At 38.8% G+C, this 18,110-nt stretch overlaps 1 protein-coding gene across 1 annotated transcript in view; it reads left to right on the top strand.

Annotated features, from left to right (window-relative positions):
• ASPH (aspartate beta-hydroxylase) overlaps positions 1 to 18,110 on the top strand; it is a 110,275-nt gene that overhangs the window by 44,453 nt on the left and 47,712 nt on the right. The window contains exons 6-14 of the mRNA XM_081324250.1: positions 505 to 681; positions 1,601 to 1,651; positions 2,229 to 2,282; positions 4,434 to 4,481; positions 5,509 to 5,541; positions 9,041 to 9,055; positions 10,440 to 10,484; positions 14,458 to 14,511; positions 14,996 to 15,040. Of these exons, the coding sequence (XP_081180376.1) occupies positions 505 to 681; positions 1,601 to 1,651; positions 2,229 to 2,282; positions 4,434 to 4,481; positions 5,509 to 5,541; positions 9,041 to 9,055; positions 10,440 to 10,484; positions 14,458 to 14,511; positions 14,996 to 15,040 (522 nt within the window). The remainder of the gene's footprint in view (positions 1 to 504; positions 682 to 1,600; positions 1,652 to 2,228; positions 2,283 to 4,433; positions 4,482 to 5,508; positions 5,542 to 9,040; positions 9,056 to 10,439; positions 10,485 to 14,457; positions 14,512 to 14,995; positions 15,041 to 18,110) is intronic.

The following is an 18,110-nucleotide window of genomic DNA, read 5'->3' as shown; positions in this document are numbered from 1 at the left end:
ATAGTACAGCTATTTGTCTGCATTGCTATAGGGTCTCCTCCCTGAGCAGGGGATTATACTAGAAACCACCAAGATCCCTTCCAACTTTCCTTATTCTGTTATTATGTAATGGACTTACCTGATGTGAGTATGTGAGTGAATGAATGAATGATTCACTAAGAAGCCAATATTACCCTTTTTTAATTTTGATTTTTAATACCCTTTAATTTTATAGCCAAGCACAGTTTAAAGAAAGATATATACAAAAATGTACAGACTAGTTTAAGGATTTGTGTGGAGAACAGATTACATTTACATCATATTTATCCTGAAATATTAGAAATATTGAAAATTATATTGAAATACTGAACATTATAAAGAGTTCACAAACTTAAGCACCACTATTTATGCTTTTTTAAAAGGAAAGATGCAATTTCTGTTACGCTATTAAATGGATGTTTGATTTAATGAAATTAAGGCTGTTTACTGGAATTCAAAGTTTCTTTTTTTTTCAATTTTTTAAAGAAAAAGGTGAAATAGATGAAGATCATGAAAAAACAGATTTCCAGGAGGAAGAAGAAAAAGAAGACAATAATGAAGTATCTGTAGAACCCACAACAGAACAGAGTTATGATGAAGAAATAGAAGATAAAGTACCTGAAATATCAGAGAAATCAAGTTCTACCCAAGAAAGTATCTCAGGTGTAAAGAAAAATAAATATATTTCTCAGATATTTATGTAGCATTTAATTTTCTGAACCAATTCAGGGAGGCATTAAGGGTTTTAATGTTTAATGTGTATGTAGCTCAGCTTTGTTATAATCATTCACTTAGATCTTCGTGATGTTGTCTATGCTATTGTCTTTTATATGATAATTTACGTCTGTGTGTGTGGGTAAAATGTGTGTGTGCATGTACCTATGTATATATTAAGGCAATATATAATATATATGCTTTTATATATCTTTTTCCAGACTTTTATTTATTTATATATATCCTTTTTACATACATACATACATATGTGTGTGTGTGTACACACACACACACACACACACACAATGTCATGGTTCTGATAGATGAGACCAGTAAAAGCAGAACTCCAAGGCTGCTGGGGGCCGGCTGGGTTTGGTGACACACCCAGCCCTGAGCTCTCAACCAGAGACCCCCAACTGGGTGCTGATAGGGAGACCCTGATGGAGGAAGGCTCCCGGGCTGAGGGGGGTACCACCTGGGGTCTTCCCCTGCTTGCACCTCCACTACTCGCCTTTGTAGAGATGTTGGCAGGAAATGTGTCATTTTATTTATTTATTTCTACTTGTAAATAAATGGTATTTATTTAGGAGTGCCTTTGCTTGAATTGATTTTATGTTTAGATTCATGCTTAAATTGATATTACACCTAAAGGCATGAGAGTATTCAAGTGCAAGAAAAAAAGGATTGTAAGAAAACTTGCATAGTTCTCAGACTCGTTCACAATCCTTGAATTCTAATACCAGTGTATCATATAGAATGGGCCTCTGTGCTTGTACCTTGGTAGATTAATTTAATTTAGTAAATTTGAAATTTTGCAGAATTTTCTGTAATCTTTGTACATATTTAAAAAGAAACATTTTACTTTCAGAACCTGCAAGTAACTACCAACCTAGAGATCAAGAAGAATATGACACTGATGGTATCTAATGTCTTTCATAATTTGATATAAGAGTTATATAAGATGGACTGCTATATAAATGTAATAAATTACTTACTTACTTACTTACTTACTTACTTACTTACTTACTTACTTACTTACTTGTGCCACAAAGTGACTAAGTACTGAATATGCAGGAACTGCAAATTATATTCAGCACTTTCAGTGAAATTTTTATATAGAGAAAAAGTGAATCTAAAGGACCAAGGACTCTTGAATCTATTTTTGATAGAGTTTCAACAATTCAATTACAACTTAAAATAAACTTAGTTTATATTATTTTAAGTAAAATTGCTGATTGAGAACGCTAGGAAAAGGCATACATTTTTCAGCTATCCATACAAAAATTGTCAGTGCTTGAATCTCACACATGGGAAATTGTTACTGTGAGCACTAGTCGAATCTTTGTAGATTTTCTCTGGGTCGAATACAGATTTTTGTTACCTGATTTCTCTTACTTTTTTTTACTTATGGTTTGAGATTTGTGGCAGCAATATTAAGCATCTCCTTAATTATATTAATGGCTTTTGTAATATAATATGGCATTCCTAATTTTCAGATTTAAACGACTATTCTCATGTGGAAGAAGACACAAACGAGCCAGAAATCCCAGGTATGTCTGATTTATATTCATCTAAAAGCAATATATTTAATGATTTGTAAAAGTAAATTGTTAAAAGTATATAATAGATTGGTTAATAAAAAGTGTTTACTATCATTTAGTTGTAAAACCTGCCTTTTCTATTTGAATGATCAAGAGTAATAAGTATCTTGCTTATTTTTGGTCACACAAAATAATGTTGACAGAAAAGGGTTACATCTACTTCTTCTACCTAGAAACTGGGACTAAGATTTCTTTCTGAATTTAGAAGAAACTCCCTTCGGTTACATGCACTGATTTCAACCTTTAATTTGCTTAGTTCCATCTTAAGGGGCAGAATAAAAAATTACACACACACACACACAAACTTTATATTTGGAAATAAATGTAAAAGAGAATTGTTCATGTTCCCAAGTATGTTCCTTGCTATTTCTCAGTAGTTTTAACCCTGAAGAAGTGGAGTTATTTTTTCTTGACAGATTCATCTTTGGGGGAACCAAAAGTTACTTCATGATCTTATAAAACTGCGATAATTTCTGACTTCTTTGAAGAATGTGACTCAACAGGAAAGAAAGCCTATGCACTCAATCTTTTAAGCTACTCCTAGAGCAGGGGTCGGCAACCTGAAAAAGGAAAAGAGCCACTGGGAACCGGTTCCATCACACATAAAAAAAAGTGGGAGCCGCGTGCGTGTGTCCATGCACGCGCATGTGCAAAAAAACGTTTTGCGCATGCGCAAAATGGGTTTTTCTTGCGCATGCGCGGACGGGCGCAGTTGCCATTTTTTTTGGGTGTGATGGACGCGCGCACCTCCCCAAACCTCCCCAAACGTCGGCAGGTCTCCGTACCTCCGTGCGAACGGGCAGCGGCGCCGCTTCTTGGGAAAGCTGCCGCGGCCTGTCTGCAAAGCTGCCGAAAGCAGCAGCTTTGCAGACGGGCCGCAGCAGCTTTCCCAAGAAGCGGCGCCGCTAACCATTCCGAGAGGTGCGCGCGCACCTCCCCAAACCTCCCCAAATGTCGGCAGGTCTCCGGACGGCGGCGGCTTGGGAGAGGTGCGCGCGCACTCTCCAAACCGCCGCCATCCCGTTTGCACAGCTGCCGTGTTCGTCAATGTTTGACGAACGCGGCAGGTCTCTGGACGGGATGGCGGCGGTTTGGCGAGTGCGTGCACACTCTCCAAACCGCCGCCATCCCGTTTGCACAGCTGCCGTGTTCGTCAATGTTTGACGAACGCGGCAGGTCTCCGGACGGGACGGCGGCGGCTTGGAGAGGTGCGCACGCACCTCCGCCCTTCTGAAAGGTGCGCGCGCACCTCTCGGAATGGGCGGTGCCACTCTCCATTTGGAGAGGTGCGCGCGCACCACTGCCCGTTCGAAGAGGTGCGCACGCACCGGGCGGCTGGGAGCCGCAGGAGACAGCTCAAAGAGCCGCAAGCGGCTCCGGAGCCGCGGGTTGCCGACCGGTGTCCTAGAGAGTATTCATTTCCAGTTTTGTGAATCAAATAGAATTAGTAATGTGAAACTATGTATAAGTGTGTGGAATGGTAACTAGCAGTTGGGGAGAAAATGGTCTTACATATTTAAACAAAAGACAATAGTAATTGCACTCAATACTGTATCACACTTTCTAGATAGCAAGTACAAGTAAGGAACACGTCTGTGAAAGAACAGTGGCTTTCAGCCATTTAGGAGTCAGTATGATACTTAAAGGGATACGGTGGGTTAGGATGCTGAGCCTGTCGATCAGAAAATCGGCAGTTTGGTGGGTCGAATCCCGAGTGCCGCATAACAGAGTGAGCGCCTGTTACTCGTCCCATCTTCTGCCAACCTAGCAGTTCGAAAGCACGTAAAAATGCAAGTAGATAAATAGGGACCACTCCGGTGGGAAGGTAACAGCGTTCCATGCACCTTTGGCATCCAGTCATGCCAGCCACATGACCACGGAGATGTCCTCGGACAAGCGCTGGCTCTTCGGCTTTGAAACGGAGATGAGCACTGACCCCTAGAGTCAGAAACGACTAGCACGCATGTGTGGGGGAACCTTTACCTTTACCTTTTTATGATACTTAAGGAGGTCATGATTTCCATTTTCTGTCATAACTACCCCTGAAAGGATATACTTTCCATGTTTTTTTACAGATCTTAATATTCTTTTCATTTACAGAATCTGGTCCAGAAAATACAGAACAGCCTGACTATGTAGAAGAAGTTGGTATGTTTTTCATGGTTTTCTAATAGGATTTCAGTAGTAATTATTAGCAGGGTATTGTTTTCCATCATTCATCTGTCATATCAAACAAATAATGCTGTATTTTAAGTCTCTTTCAGTGAGTGCTAGCTTACTTATGCGTTCCCAAGGTTTTGCCCTATTTGACTCTATATAAATTCTGTGGTTATGTGATGTTTACATAGATTTTTCCAGCTGATTGGTATCTTCTGCTGATCTGTTTTGTTGCTGAACACGTGAGACTTATGTAGAGAAACAATGATAGAGCACTGAGTGGGTAGGAAAGAGGTGGCTCGTCAACTTTGCAAAACCTAATATGTCAGTGCAAATAAATTGCCATGCCAAACCAACTAGAAACAATATTGTGGCCAAAGGTATTGGTACCCTTCTACTTTTCCCAAAGAATTTCAATGTGCTGTGAAGTATGTTGAAACAGACACAAGGAAATGGCAGTTACCATTTTTATTGCAGATTCCATAGAGCAGACACTTTGCTTTTAATGCATGACTTAACATGCCTTGGTGGAGCAGTGGGCTAATGCCTCCTTAAGTAACACCAGCTGCCTGCAATTAGTGCAGGTTCGCATCCCACCAGGCTCAAGGTTGACTCAGCCTTCCATCCTTCCGAGGTAGGTAAAATGAGGACCCAGATTGTTGGGGGCAATTAAGCTGACTTTGTAATAATGCCGCTTGGGGTGTGTGTGAAAGCCCTAATAAGCAGGCATATACCGGTACATAGAATGAAGGCTACTGCTAAGCTTGTAAGCCGCCCTGAGTCTTTGGAGAAGGGCGGGATATAAATGGAATTAAAAAAAAACATATTGTTGTAAACAATGTTTAATGATTAATTATTATTTTATATATTTTTATTTTTATTATAATTATTAATGATTATTGTAACTAAGACAAATGATGTGTATTTAACATATGATCTACTTGGTCCATAATAACAGAAAATTTTAATTCATAGCAACTTCCCATGTTTAATATTAAGATGTGCAATCTTTTTTTAGAATTAGAGAGGGAAGACTTCACTGAACATTCTGGTATGTAGATTCCTATTGACTTACTGTGCATTAAATATTTATAATATCTATATCTACTCCACTCAACGTTTGGATGTAAATTGGCCAAGAAATATATTTAATACATTCCTCTGCAGTTTTCAGAAATAAGTATAAGTACTCTCTCATGTGTGATTTTACTTGCATAGAATGAAAAGGTTTTTTTTTTTTAAAAAAGGTTTTCAATTACAAGAAAATCAAAATGCTATCAACGTTTTAGCCAATGATAGGAAATGTTCTGTTGCTGTAATTCTAATAACTGATTTACATTTTATTTGTAAATTTATGGTATAGAAAAATTTCCCTTCTTTTTAATGAAAAGTAATATTTTTAATACAAAGCTGTTACATTCCAAATTGTGGCCTTCTGAATCCATTTGTTTTCTAACTGCAGTCTGTATGGGACACAAAATATTTTCTTCATCTGTGAATTCTGTATCTATACTGTGTTTTCAAATAGATAGTGATGGCACTGTTATTTCAGATTCAGAACATTTAACTGGAAACTTATATAAATGTAGGCAAAGCAAAAAAATAATACGTCACGTCACCCCCTGCTGTCAGGAGGCGGAACCGACCAGGTGGTTCCGCCCCAGGCGCCTGATGGACCCAGATAAATTCCAGATGGCGCTTGGACTGATTCCCAACTCCCTCTCCCACAACCCGGTCGAGTCTTTAGTTAATGCCTGGCAACAGGCTGCTTCGGAGGCGCTCGACCGTGTTGTCCCTTTGCGGCCTCTGACCCGGCGCAAGTCCCGACTCGCTCCTTGGTTCTCCAAGGACCTGCGGGAGATGAAGCGCCAGAGAAGGGGCCTAGAGAGCATTTGGAGAACCAGTCGGTCTGAGTCTGACCGAACACAGTTAAGATCCTTTTCTAGATCCTATCTTGTGGCAATGAGGGTGGCAAAGCGCGCCTACTTCACCACCCTCATTGCGTCCGCAGATAATCGCCCGGCCGCCCTATTTAGAGTGGTCCGCTCCCTTTTAAGTCAAGAGACGGGAGAGGACCCCCTACATAGACGGGCTGAGGAATTTAGTAAATATCTGGTGGACAAAATTGCTCAGATTTGGGCTGGTCTGGACTCTGACTGGGCAGTATCTAACGAGAGGAAAACGATGAAGTTGGCCGAGTACATTTGGGAAGAGTTCGATCCTGTGACTCCGGATGAAGTGGACAAGATCATGGGGAAACTAAGTGCTGCCACATGTTTGTTGGACCCGTGTCCCTCCTGGCTAGTCTATGCATCTTGGGAGGTTACACGAGGCTGGCTCCTAGCAGTTATCAATGCCTCACTGAGTGAAGGATACTTCCCTACTGCCTTGAAAGAGGCGGTGGTAAGGCCCCTCCTCAAGAAACCGGCACTGGACCCAGCTGTTTTAAACAACTTCCGTCCTGTCTCCAACCTTCGCTTCCTTGCGAAGGTCGTTGAGAGCGTGGTGGCACGACAGCTCCCTTTGAACCTGGAGGAAGCTGAATATCTAGATCCGTACCAATCGGGTTTCAGACCAGGGCACAGCACGGAGACGGCATTGGTCGCGCTGGTGAATGATCTCTGGCGGGCCCGAGATAGAGGTTATTCCTCTGTCCTGGTCCTATTAGATCTATCAGCGGCTTTTGATACCATCGACCATGGTATCTTACTGCGTCGTCTTGGGGGGCTGGGAGTGGGAGGCACCGTTCTGCGGTGGTTCTCCTCCTACCTCTCGGACCGTTCGCAGACGGTGTTGGCAGGAGGGCAGAGGTCAAGCCCTAGGCCTCTTAATTGTGGAGTGCCTCAGGGTTCGGTGCTCTCGCCCCTCCTGTTCAACATCTATATGAAGCCGCTGGGAGAGATCATCCGTAGCTTCGGGGTGAAATATCATCAATATGCTGATGATACCCAGCTATTCATCTCCACCCCGAACCAACCCAGTGATGCCCTCGATGTGATGTCCCGTTGTCTGGAAGCGGTACAGATTTGGATGGGAGAAAACAGGCTTCGACTCAACCCGGCCAAGACTGAGTGGCTGTACATACCGCCATCTCGTTTAGTCCAAGAGGTTCCATCTCTGACTATAGGAGGAGAGATGTTACCTCCCATTGATAGAGCACGCAATCTGGGCGTCCTCCTAGATTCACGACTCAGTTTTGAAGATCACATTGGAGCCGTGGCTAGGGGGGCATTTGCACAGATTCGTCTTATATACCAATTGCGCCCCTTCTTGGACCGAGATGCCCTACGTACAGTCACCCACGCACTCGTTACCTCCCTTATTGATTACTGTAATGCTCTCTACATGGGGCTGCCCTTGAAGACCACCCGGAGGCTTCAGCTGGTGCAGAATGCAGCTGCACGGGTTGTGATGGGAGCACCCCGATACTCCCATATTACACCCCTCCGTGAGCTGCATTGGCTACCAGTTGCCCTCCGGGTGAGATTTAAGGTGCTGGTACTTACCTTTAAAGCCCTACATGGCTTAGGTCCGGGATACTTGCAGGACCATCTACTGCCGGGAAAAAATTCCCATCGTCCAGTACGCTCACACAGAGAAGGCCTCCTCAGGGTACCGTCAGCTAGGCAATGTCGGCTGGCGACCCCCAGGGGGAGGGCCTTCTCTGTGGGAGCGCCAACCCTATGGAATCAGCTCCCCCCTGAGCTTCGGATGGCCCAAAACCTCCAATCCTTTCACCGCGGCCTCAAAACACACCTGTTCCACCAGGCTGACCTAGACTGACAGGCATTTTAATTAATTTATATTTAGTATTTTTAATTCATTTTTTAAATTTTCTAATTTTAATTTATTGCACTGATGTTCTCAATTTCATTTTTATCTTGATTTCTGTACTTATTATATGTTTTGTTGTTAGCCGCCCTGAGTCCTTCGGGAGATAGGGCGGGATATAAATCCCATCAATAAATAAATAAATAAATAAATAATTAGAACAAGGAATTGTAGCTGTTATAGAATTATTTATTGCTGGATTGCAGGTACCCTATTTAGCAGCAGCTACAATGCTTACTTTCAACTCCTGCTAAAAGCATAGCAAAAACAGGAAATTGTACATATTCTAGGATGACTACATATGTGTGTTTTCTGTATCCTCTATAGAGTAGAAAATGTAAGAAACATCCATTAATTAAGATTCTTATGCGAATGCATAAAGTGAAATAAAACACATACATTAAATTAAAAAAAATAAAATATATAAAAATCTGCTTTTGAATTTATTGGTAAGCAAGGACATACTGAATAATATCTCTTGAACAATACTACTTTACAGGTAGAAATATAATAACATTTTAAGGGAATTAGTGGAAGTAATAAAATACTTCAAACATCAGTAATACAATCAACTGAAAACTACTTATAAAGTGCTTCTAGCTATAGATTCATACTTTTTTAAATAAGTTGCTTTCAGAAATGTTTTATTGTTAGCTATGTATTCCTAAAATTTCCATTTTTTTGTTATAATAAATCTACAAAATCTGCTGATCATCCAGAACAAATACATGAACGTAAGTATAATTTGGTCATTTTTATTTCTAAGGATTTTAGTGCAGTACATTATTAGGAAATATTTATTTTTAACTTTCACTTTCTGATTACTCCCACCACATTTTAGAGTAAAGATTCACACAAGCAAAGTAGGTAAAATTGATGCTGGTGAATTTCATGTGTGGTCAAATACATTCTGACTCCTAATGAACAAGATCCAAGTGATACCTGATTTGCAGAGACATTTGCTTCAGAAGAATAAAGAAATCTAGATAGGGTTGCAATCATTTGATTGAAATTCCACTTCTTTTTATGTATGTCAAGTGTGACATGTTAAAAGGAAGGCCCTTGAATCCACAGTTGCAGATGTCATCATGACACCATGATTAAGCATTGTGCATGTAATTATGATGCTCAGAACACGTGGAATATATAGTTTGAGCAAGATGGCTTTTCCCTCATCTTTCCAAAGTCAAAGTTCTAATCATCCCTGTGCTGTGTGGAGAACTTATAGGCAATCTCAAGTGCTCTTCGTCCAAAGAGGATTACAAAGAGCTAGTCTACTGGCCAATTCTTCATTCCTCTACTGTCATCAGCTCTGCTTTTAGTGGAGAATTCTTCCAAGTCACTATTTCTTCTCTGGAAGTCCAGCCTCATGAAATCAAATAGGTTGTATTTTCAAGTAAGTATGCATAGAATAGAGCTACACAAAAGAAAATAAAGAATGAACATTGCTTGAAAATATTGGTAATTCTTTCCAGTGGAGAAACATAGAACAGGAATAAACTGAACATTTGAGCTATAGCACAAACCACCATCCCATCCCTCTCTGGTCCCCAAAATTAAACACTGTTGAATAAAAGAAAGTATTCTTTCTCTTACCAGAAGTAATTGATTTTTAAATGTGCTGAAATATTTGAGTGCTTCAAGTTTACAGAAATAGATGAAATGTTCTTTTTTTAAAGGATTGTTGAATAAATATTAAACTGAATAATAAACCTGTCAGGCACTGGTTTTCCTACTGTTACTTGTTTAAACCAAACTCAGATGAAAATCAGAGCCAAGTTTAAATATATTTTATATATATTAGTAAAATGTATTTACGTATATTAATAAAAAGAAAAAGTATACTTTTGTATTATATTCTGTTATTTATAGTGTTTTAAATACTGTAACCTGAGATGCGCAGCTTTATATCAAATAAAGAAGTAAATGCAAATGTTACAATTAAGAGTATGGAAAAGCCTTATTCATTGCATTAACCATTTTGGATGGCAAGGATATGACTTTATTTACCTTAGCAACAGTCTTTAAAAAAGTAGTTGAAATATGTTTTATTGTGCCTTATGAGTTTTATTAATAAATTATTAATAATTTATTAATAGAGATGTTGTTATTTCTTAGGTAATGCAGATGTTCCAGATTCTGTTACTGAACCTATTCAACCAGGTATATATCCATGAATTATTTAAGATAAAAAATGGAAATGTAATTATTAATTATTGTAAATATTTTGTTAAGTTCATTTATATGCATTTTATACAAACAATTTTGGAATAAACAAATGCAGTATTGCAAGAAAGCTTCACTGTATAATTTGGAACCTGTGAAGATATTCCTTGACTTACAACCGTAATGGAGCCTGCCCATTGTATTCATCAATGGTGACAGTCATAAAACAGATCATCATGTGTCTGACCAAATTTTATTATTTATTTATTCAATTTCTATAGCGACCCATCTCAGTTAATGATTCTGGCCAGCTTACAGTTCCAAAAATATATTACAATTAAAACACTAAAAATATTTTAAAACATTTAAATAAATACACATAGTAGCCAAGATATTTGGCCAGTTAGCAATACAGCCAGGAAATGGGGCCCTCAACACATTTAGCACCCCAGGCAGAAGAACATAGCCAGGTTTTTAGGGCCTTGTTGTTGTTAGCTGCGAAGTCGTGTCCGACCCATCGCGACCCTATGGACAACATTCCTCCAGGCCTTCCTGTCCTCTACCATCTTCTGGAGTCCATTTAAGCTCACGCCTACTGCTTCAGTGACTCCATCCAGCCACCTCATTCTCTGTCGTCCCCTTCTTCTATTGCCCTCGATCTTTCCCAGCATTAGGCTCTTCTCCAGTGAGTCCTTCCTTCTCATTAGGTGGCCAAAGTACTTGAGTTTTAGCTTCAGGATCTGGCCTTCTAAAGAGCAGTCAGGGTTGATCTCCTCTAGGACTGACCGGTTTGATCGCCTTGCAGTCCAAGGGACTCGCAGGAGTCTTCTCCAGCACCACAGTTCAAAGGCCTCAATTCTTTGGCGCTCAGCCTTTCTTATGGTCCAACTTTCACTGCCATACATTGCAACTGGGAAGACCATAGCCTTGACTATACGCACTTTTGTTGACAGGGTGATGTCTCTGCTTTTTAGTGTGCTGTCTAGATTTGCCATGGCTTTCCTCCCCAGGAGCAAGCGTCTTTTAATTTCTTGGCTACAGTCCCCATCTGCAGTGATCTTGGAGCCCAGGAAAATAAAATCTGTCACTACCTCCATTTCTTCCCCATCTATTTGCCAGGAATTGAGAGGGCCAGATGCCATGATCTTGGTTTTCTTAATGTTAAGTTTCAACCCAAGTTTTGCACTCTCCTTCTTCACCCGCAACAAGAGGCTCTTTAGTTCTTCTTCACTTTCTGCCATTAGAGTGGTATCATCTGCGTATCTTAGGTTGTTGATATTTCTTCCGGCAATCTTAATTCCAACTTTTGATTCATCTAGCCCTGCCTTTCTCATGATGTGCTCTGCATATAAGTTAAATAGGCAGGGCGACAGTATACAGCCTTGCCGGACTCCTTTCCCAATTTTAGGGCCTTATGAAAGACTTAACAGGTTTCATTCTGATCATCTAGTGCAGGGCTTTTCAACCAGTGGTACAGGTACCACCTGTGGTACATTGGCACCTGGCAGGTGGTACGCGACCATCCTAGAGAAGTGGTAGCGGGGGAGGGGAATGAGCTGAACCGGTGGCAGCACCGCACAAGCCTGAGCGAGAGACGGCTGGAGCTGCAGGGCTGTCAGGGCTCAGCGGAAGTGCCAGGATCAGCGCCAGGCTCCAGCTGGAGCTCAGCACTGACCCTGGTGCTTCTGCTGAGCCTAGAAGTGTCAATCAGCTGGAATGTTGCAGCATCTCCAGGGTCTCGTGATTTACATTCAGATGCTTGGCAACTGATTCATATTTATGACGGTCACAGTGTCCCAGGGTCATGTGAAGTGACCAAAACCTGCTGCAACCACCCAGCAGATTGGGGGGGAAGAGAAATAAAAACCAAACACTACCCCACCCCACCCCATCCCCGCTGCCAATCCTCAACAGAAATGCTCACAACGATGAAAACCTTGGACAGGAGGAAGAGCACCACCGGGCGGGCAGGCAGGTGTCTTACTCGGCTGTGGCTTGGGGGGCACTTTTTCCAGTGCCATTGTAACTTTGAACAGTCACTAAGCGAACTGTTGTAAGTTGAGGACTACCTGTACTTCATCACTTTTTTCCCTTTTTTGGGGGGGGGGTGTCATCAAGTTTTTGACACCTTGCTAGGCGACTGGTGGTACTCAGATGTTGACATATCCTAAAAGTGGTACAATGGGTGAAAAGGTTGAAAAGCCCTGATCTAGTGTTCCATAAAATGGGTCAGTGCAGAAAAACCCTGCAGTTACCTTTTTTTAATTTAATGTTTAATTTTTACTTTTTTTGTGGTAATCGTTAAGCAACTCAGCATTATCATTAAGTCATTGAGCAAATGCAAACCCATTGTTTGTTATGGGCACTTTTGCCAAAAACAGTAAGTAAACTCTAGGTTTACTTGTGATCATGTAATTGCAGGATGCTGCAAACAGCTGTAAATGTGGTTAATTGTCTAGCAAGCATTGCAGTTATTTGGATCATATTTGTATATTCCTTGACATTTATTTCTGTTTTATATGTTTGAATGCGTGCAAATAAGCATGATTTTCCTATTTTTATGTGTGAAGTCCTTCGGAGTAGATTTGGTGTTAATTCTTGTTTGAATGGGAAAGAGGGCATTATGAGTTGTCAGAAAAACAGTAAAAAACAACAAATATATGCCTTTTGTAGCTCCTTGAATGAAGTAGGAGACAGAAATTTCAATGTTTACTGAAAGCAGATTAGATATGAAATTGTGTTCTTTTTTTTACTATTTGGCACGAGTACCCAGAAATCAGATTATTGCAAAGATTTAGCTCTGGGACCCAAGCTTTGATATGAACAGGTAATCTTTGAATACAACCATTTGTTTAGTGACCATTCAAGTTACAATAGCACTTTAAAATGTGGCTTATGACTGTTTTTCACCTTAGAGTGTTGTAGTATCTCCATAGTCATCTGATCAAAATTCGAATATTTGGCAACTGGCCTGTGTGGATGATGCTTGAAGTATCCTAGAGACACGTGATTACCTTTTGCAACCTTTTGATAAGCAAAGTCAATGGAAAAGCACTGTGTACTAACTTAACAATTGCAGTAAATCATTTAACAATTGTGTGTCCCAAGTTAAATGGGACAAAACTCATTTAACTATCTTCTTAGCAAAAAAAAACTTGGGGTCAATTGTGGTTTTAAGTTGAGGACTACCTGTATAAAGAAACAAACAAACAAAAAAGTATAAAATTTGAGTGGATAGAAGTTCTGCAAAGAACATTAATCACTTTAACAGCAAGGGTTAAGTGGGTTTCATTTCATTTCATTTTCCATGGCCTTGCAGCAATTTTGGGAACACCTAAAATTCCCATTTCCACCTGAATTGAATCTTTTGGTTTCTGTTAATGTTAAAGGTGATATGTGCCATTAGACCAGACACTATCTTGGTTGGGGTGTTATGGTTAGCAATTGTGCTCTATTTCATATTTCATCTCTATTTTTATTTTTCTATAATCTATGTAATTTGTTTAATCTATCCCAGGTAATTCAGAATAAGGTTACATATACTGTTTGAGCCTTGGTGGAGCAGTGGGCTAATGCCTCCTTAAGTAACACCAGCTGCCTGCAATTAGTGCAGGTTCGCATCCCATCAGGCTCAAGGTTGACTCAGCCTTCCATCCTTCCGAAGTAGGTAAAATGAGGACCCAGATTGTTGGGGGCAATTAAGCTGACTTTGTAATAATGCCGCTTGGGGGGTGTATGAAAGCCCTAACGAGCAGGCATATACATAGAATGAAGGCTACTGCTAAGCTTGTAAGCCGCCCTGAGTCTTCGGAGAAGGGCGGGATATAAATGGAATTAAAAAAAAATAAATAAAAAATAAAATACTGTAAAACAGATTAAACATCAATTTCTTTTATTGAAATTACTGAGTATATTTCAAGAAACAAGTATACATAATTTAAAAATACCATTTTTTTCAACTTATTCATAGTACATGAGGAGGAACATACACAAGATCATGTGGCTGCTCAACAACATGAGACAGGTTAGTACAATATTTGTCCATTCAAACTAGTACATTGTATATACTAGCACCAGTAACTAGATGTGACCAAAACTGTGCAAAAATAAGTAAATATATTTTCTGCTTTTATATTTATATGGTATGAGTAGATTTATAACAATATACATTTGAGTTACTTTTTATCAAGAAAATTACTACCTAAAGTAGAAGATGTTTGTGAAAAAAAGGCAGCTTGTGTGTGAATAGTAACACTTGTCAGTTGCCAATATAACTTATTAAATACAACAATATGTCTATGGATTGTGTCCTCTCTATTTAGGAATTTTATCCTATTTGAATAATCCCAATTTTGGCAGAATGTTACCCTTCTTTGCCATGTAAGGATCTTAAATATATTTGCATCATTTCAGTTCTGAGGGGAAAAATGTTTTAGTAATCATAAGAGATTGTAATAACATCTATAAGCTTGTGTCATAATAATTGAGTAAAAATCTTTGAATTACAGAAGCTCCTGTTCACACAGAAGACTATACAGAGGATGATGTAATTGGTAAGTCACCTCTTCAGATTCTTATTTTTAATTAAAAGTAATTTTCACGCAGTGCTCATAAGAGACATTTTACATAAAAGTAGAAATAAAACTCATAAGCAAATTTGAGGTTTGTAGTAGAAGTTAAAAAGATAAATAGTTTTTTTCTTGACCAACTCAGAACCATAGAGTTTAGGAATTATTTTTCTTCAAGTAGAACAAGCAATTAGAACAAGGCAATAATTGTCAGGTTGATATTTTTATGTATTTCTAGCACTTTTTTATTTTTTATTCCTAAGAATCCTATTTTTTTATTGTATTTATTCGGGTTGGCAATTCAACGTCTAATTTAATAAGCATTTAATAAAACAGCTGACAGTAGATAAAAATTTTTACAATATCGATTAGTCTTTAAATAATGGTATAGATAAAACCATGAAATTTGGACAAAGGAGGCCTGCCTTAAAGTCTTTGGACAAAAATTATATTAAAAATGAGATATGTATAAAGTAGGATAATAGATACCATTAAATAATTAACTTATTGCAATAAAAAACAGATGTCTATAGAAGAGTGTTAGTTATGGCCATTTTTGTGAACTACTGATCTGCAATAGGAACTTTTCAAAACTTATTCCATAATGATTTTTATTTTAATTTTCAAAATATACTCTTGGAAAGCACATAGTTGTTTACTTCTTAATATGGCATGTAATAGCCATACTTTTATAAGATATATAGCAAAATATGATATAGCATAATTTATTACCCCTCCTACATTCACTGCACTTTTCCATCATCTACGATATAGCAAAATCATTTCAAATCTTCTAGATTTGTGGCTCCTATTGGTATGAATTCTAAGCAGTACTTTAATAAGGGGCAGACACACGTGGCAGGGCAGTTTAATTAGTGTAATTGCATGGATAATCATGGAATTCTTTCCTATAAGTTTAGCCTGCTGTTAGAAAGTTGATTGTCAAAAAACAGGAATTGTGTAATCAACTTCCTGTAAAACAACCATATCAGTTTTGCATGTTTTTCAGGATTTGAAAATATAGTGAACTGAAATTCCAGAAACTCCTTTCATTTTCTGTATTCTTTCTATACTCCAAATTTTGAACTGTTATCATTGAAAAGTAGATTGATATCTTATAGATCTTCAAGAACTGAAGTGAAACTGCTGATTAATCAAATTTTAATGCTGCGTTTTTCCATATGAGAAAGGCAAATTATGGCTTACAGAGTGTTGTTTGGAATTTTTTATATATAATGTTCATTGTCTAAAAAGAACTACAAAGGGCATTTTAAGAGCATTATTTCTTTTAGTTTTAAAAAAAAATATTTTAATTTTAAATGAGCAAATTGCATTGCATTTAATTTTGCTAATATTCACACGTAAAGTTTAGAAGTAATAATCTAAACTTTGGCAATTCTTATCTATTGTGGTATGGATCATCCATACTATTAAACAGTAATAGTTCAGTACAGGTAATGTTCTGTTTCAGGGTTGCCTATATGCGCGCGCGCACACACACACACACACACACACACACACACACACACAGAGAGAGAGAGAGAGAGAGAGAGAGAGAGAGAGAGAGAGAGCGTATTCAAAGCTGGCACATTTACTGAATTTTAGACAGATAACCGCAGTCAGCAGTATTGGGTAGTCAGTTGGTCCAGTGGCCAGGAACAAAAAGCAAGAACTAGAAAGTTAAACAAATGTCTCCAACAAAGACTGCAAACAAAATCTGGATAACCAACTGGCTGCAATTACACATGCCTTGCCCTTTTCTTAGTGTGAAGCCTCCTTGAGGAATGTGGCTCAGCTCACCTTTGGATTTGTCTAAACCTGGGTCTTGGGGGTTATTCCTCATCATCTGGCTGCTCCATTTGAACAGGAGATCCTTGTGGTTGATCAGGCTCTATTGAATCCTGGCTTCCCTGATTCTTAAGGCTGACCATCCTGAAGCACAAGCTTAGCTGGAGCAACATTGTCAGATGCCAAGTGAAAATCAAGCTTTGAATCATGGCTATATAACTGTCGTCATGTAGTGATCATAGCTGAGTTGGGGCTGCTAAGTGAAATGGTCACTAAGTGGTCAATCACATAACCACAACTGTGCTTTCCTTTTCTCCACTTCTCTGCCCTTTGAAATGCTTCTCTCCACAACAATGCTAGGATAGACACTTCAAAACTGACAAGACAATTGGTTTCACACCTTTCGCTTTTGTTTGACTCCTAACTCCCTGGCCCTTTGGAATATTCACTCAGATGTTGGCATAATTAATAAGAAGGGAATTATTATTTTTATTTTATATTCAGTGGAGAACAAGGGTTTACAAGAGAGTAAGGCACATTATGAGGAATACACCTTGAAAACAATTGCAGGCAGCTGTGAATACGTTCAGCAAACAGCCAGTATATGCCCCATTGTGTGCCTGCTTATTCTCTTGAAATCCCTTCCTCTCCAATCTCTCCACTCTGCAAAGAGGTGAGGGGGGATGAATCAGATGCAAGAGAGTGCCTACAGAAATCACTTGTATTTTCTTCTCTCTTTCCCCATCCACAGCTAAAAAGATTTTGGCTGTATATATAAATTCCTTGTGTGTGTGTGTGTGTGTGTGTGTGTGTGTGTGTGTGTCTCGTAATCAAGAGCAAGTAGTTTATAGAAAACAGCTATTAGTGTTATTAATGGCTTCAAACTATGAAGTTGATGTTTATTTTTTTCATTATATTTATTGTTGTAAATAAATTTGATTTATTCAGCAACTATTGTACGGATTTACATATCTCTGAAAATATACAAATGGAAAATGAATTTTGTTGTAAAAGATGTAGTTCCTTTTATGAGTTAGTCAGGAAAGCACAAAGTATTAATATATAATTTATATAATACTTGTATTAATTAATATAGGTATTTTAGGTATTCAGGTATATATATGACAGTTTACATTTTATAGCATAGCTCCTTCCTGCGGTACAAGTGCTGAGAAATATATAAAGGGGATGGTTCTTCTTAGGACACAATCTACTGGGACATTTGTCTAGCTTGGCTATAATGGGAATAGGATGCAAGACTACACAA

This window comes from Vipera berus, assembly GCF_964194415.1.
Source record: "Vipera berus genome assembly, chromosome: 3".
Classification (NCBI taxonomy): Eukaryota; Metazoa; Chordata; class Lepidosauria; order Squamata; family Viperidae; genus Vipera; species Vipera berus.
Note: the sequence above shows the minus strand (reverse complement) of the source record. Positions and strands in the feature narration are given on the sequence as shown.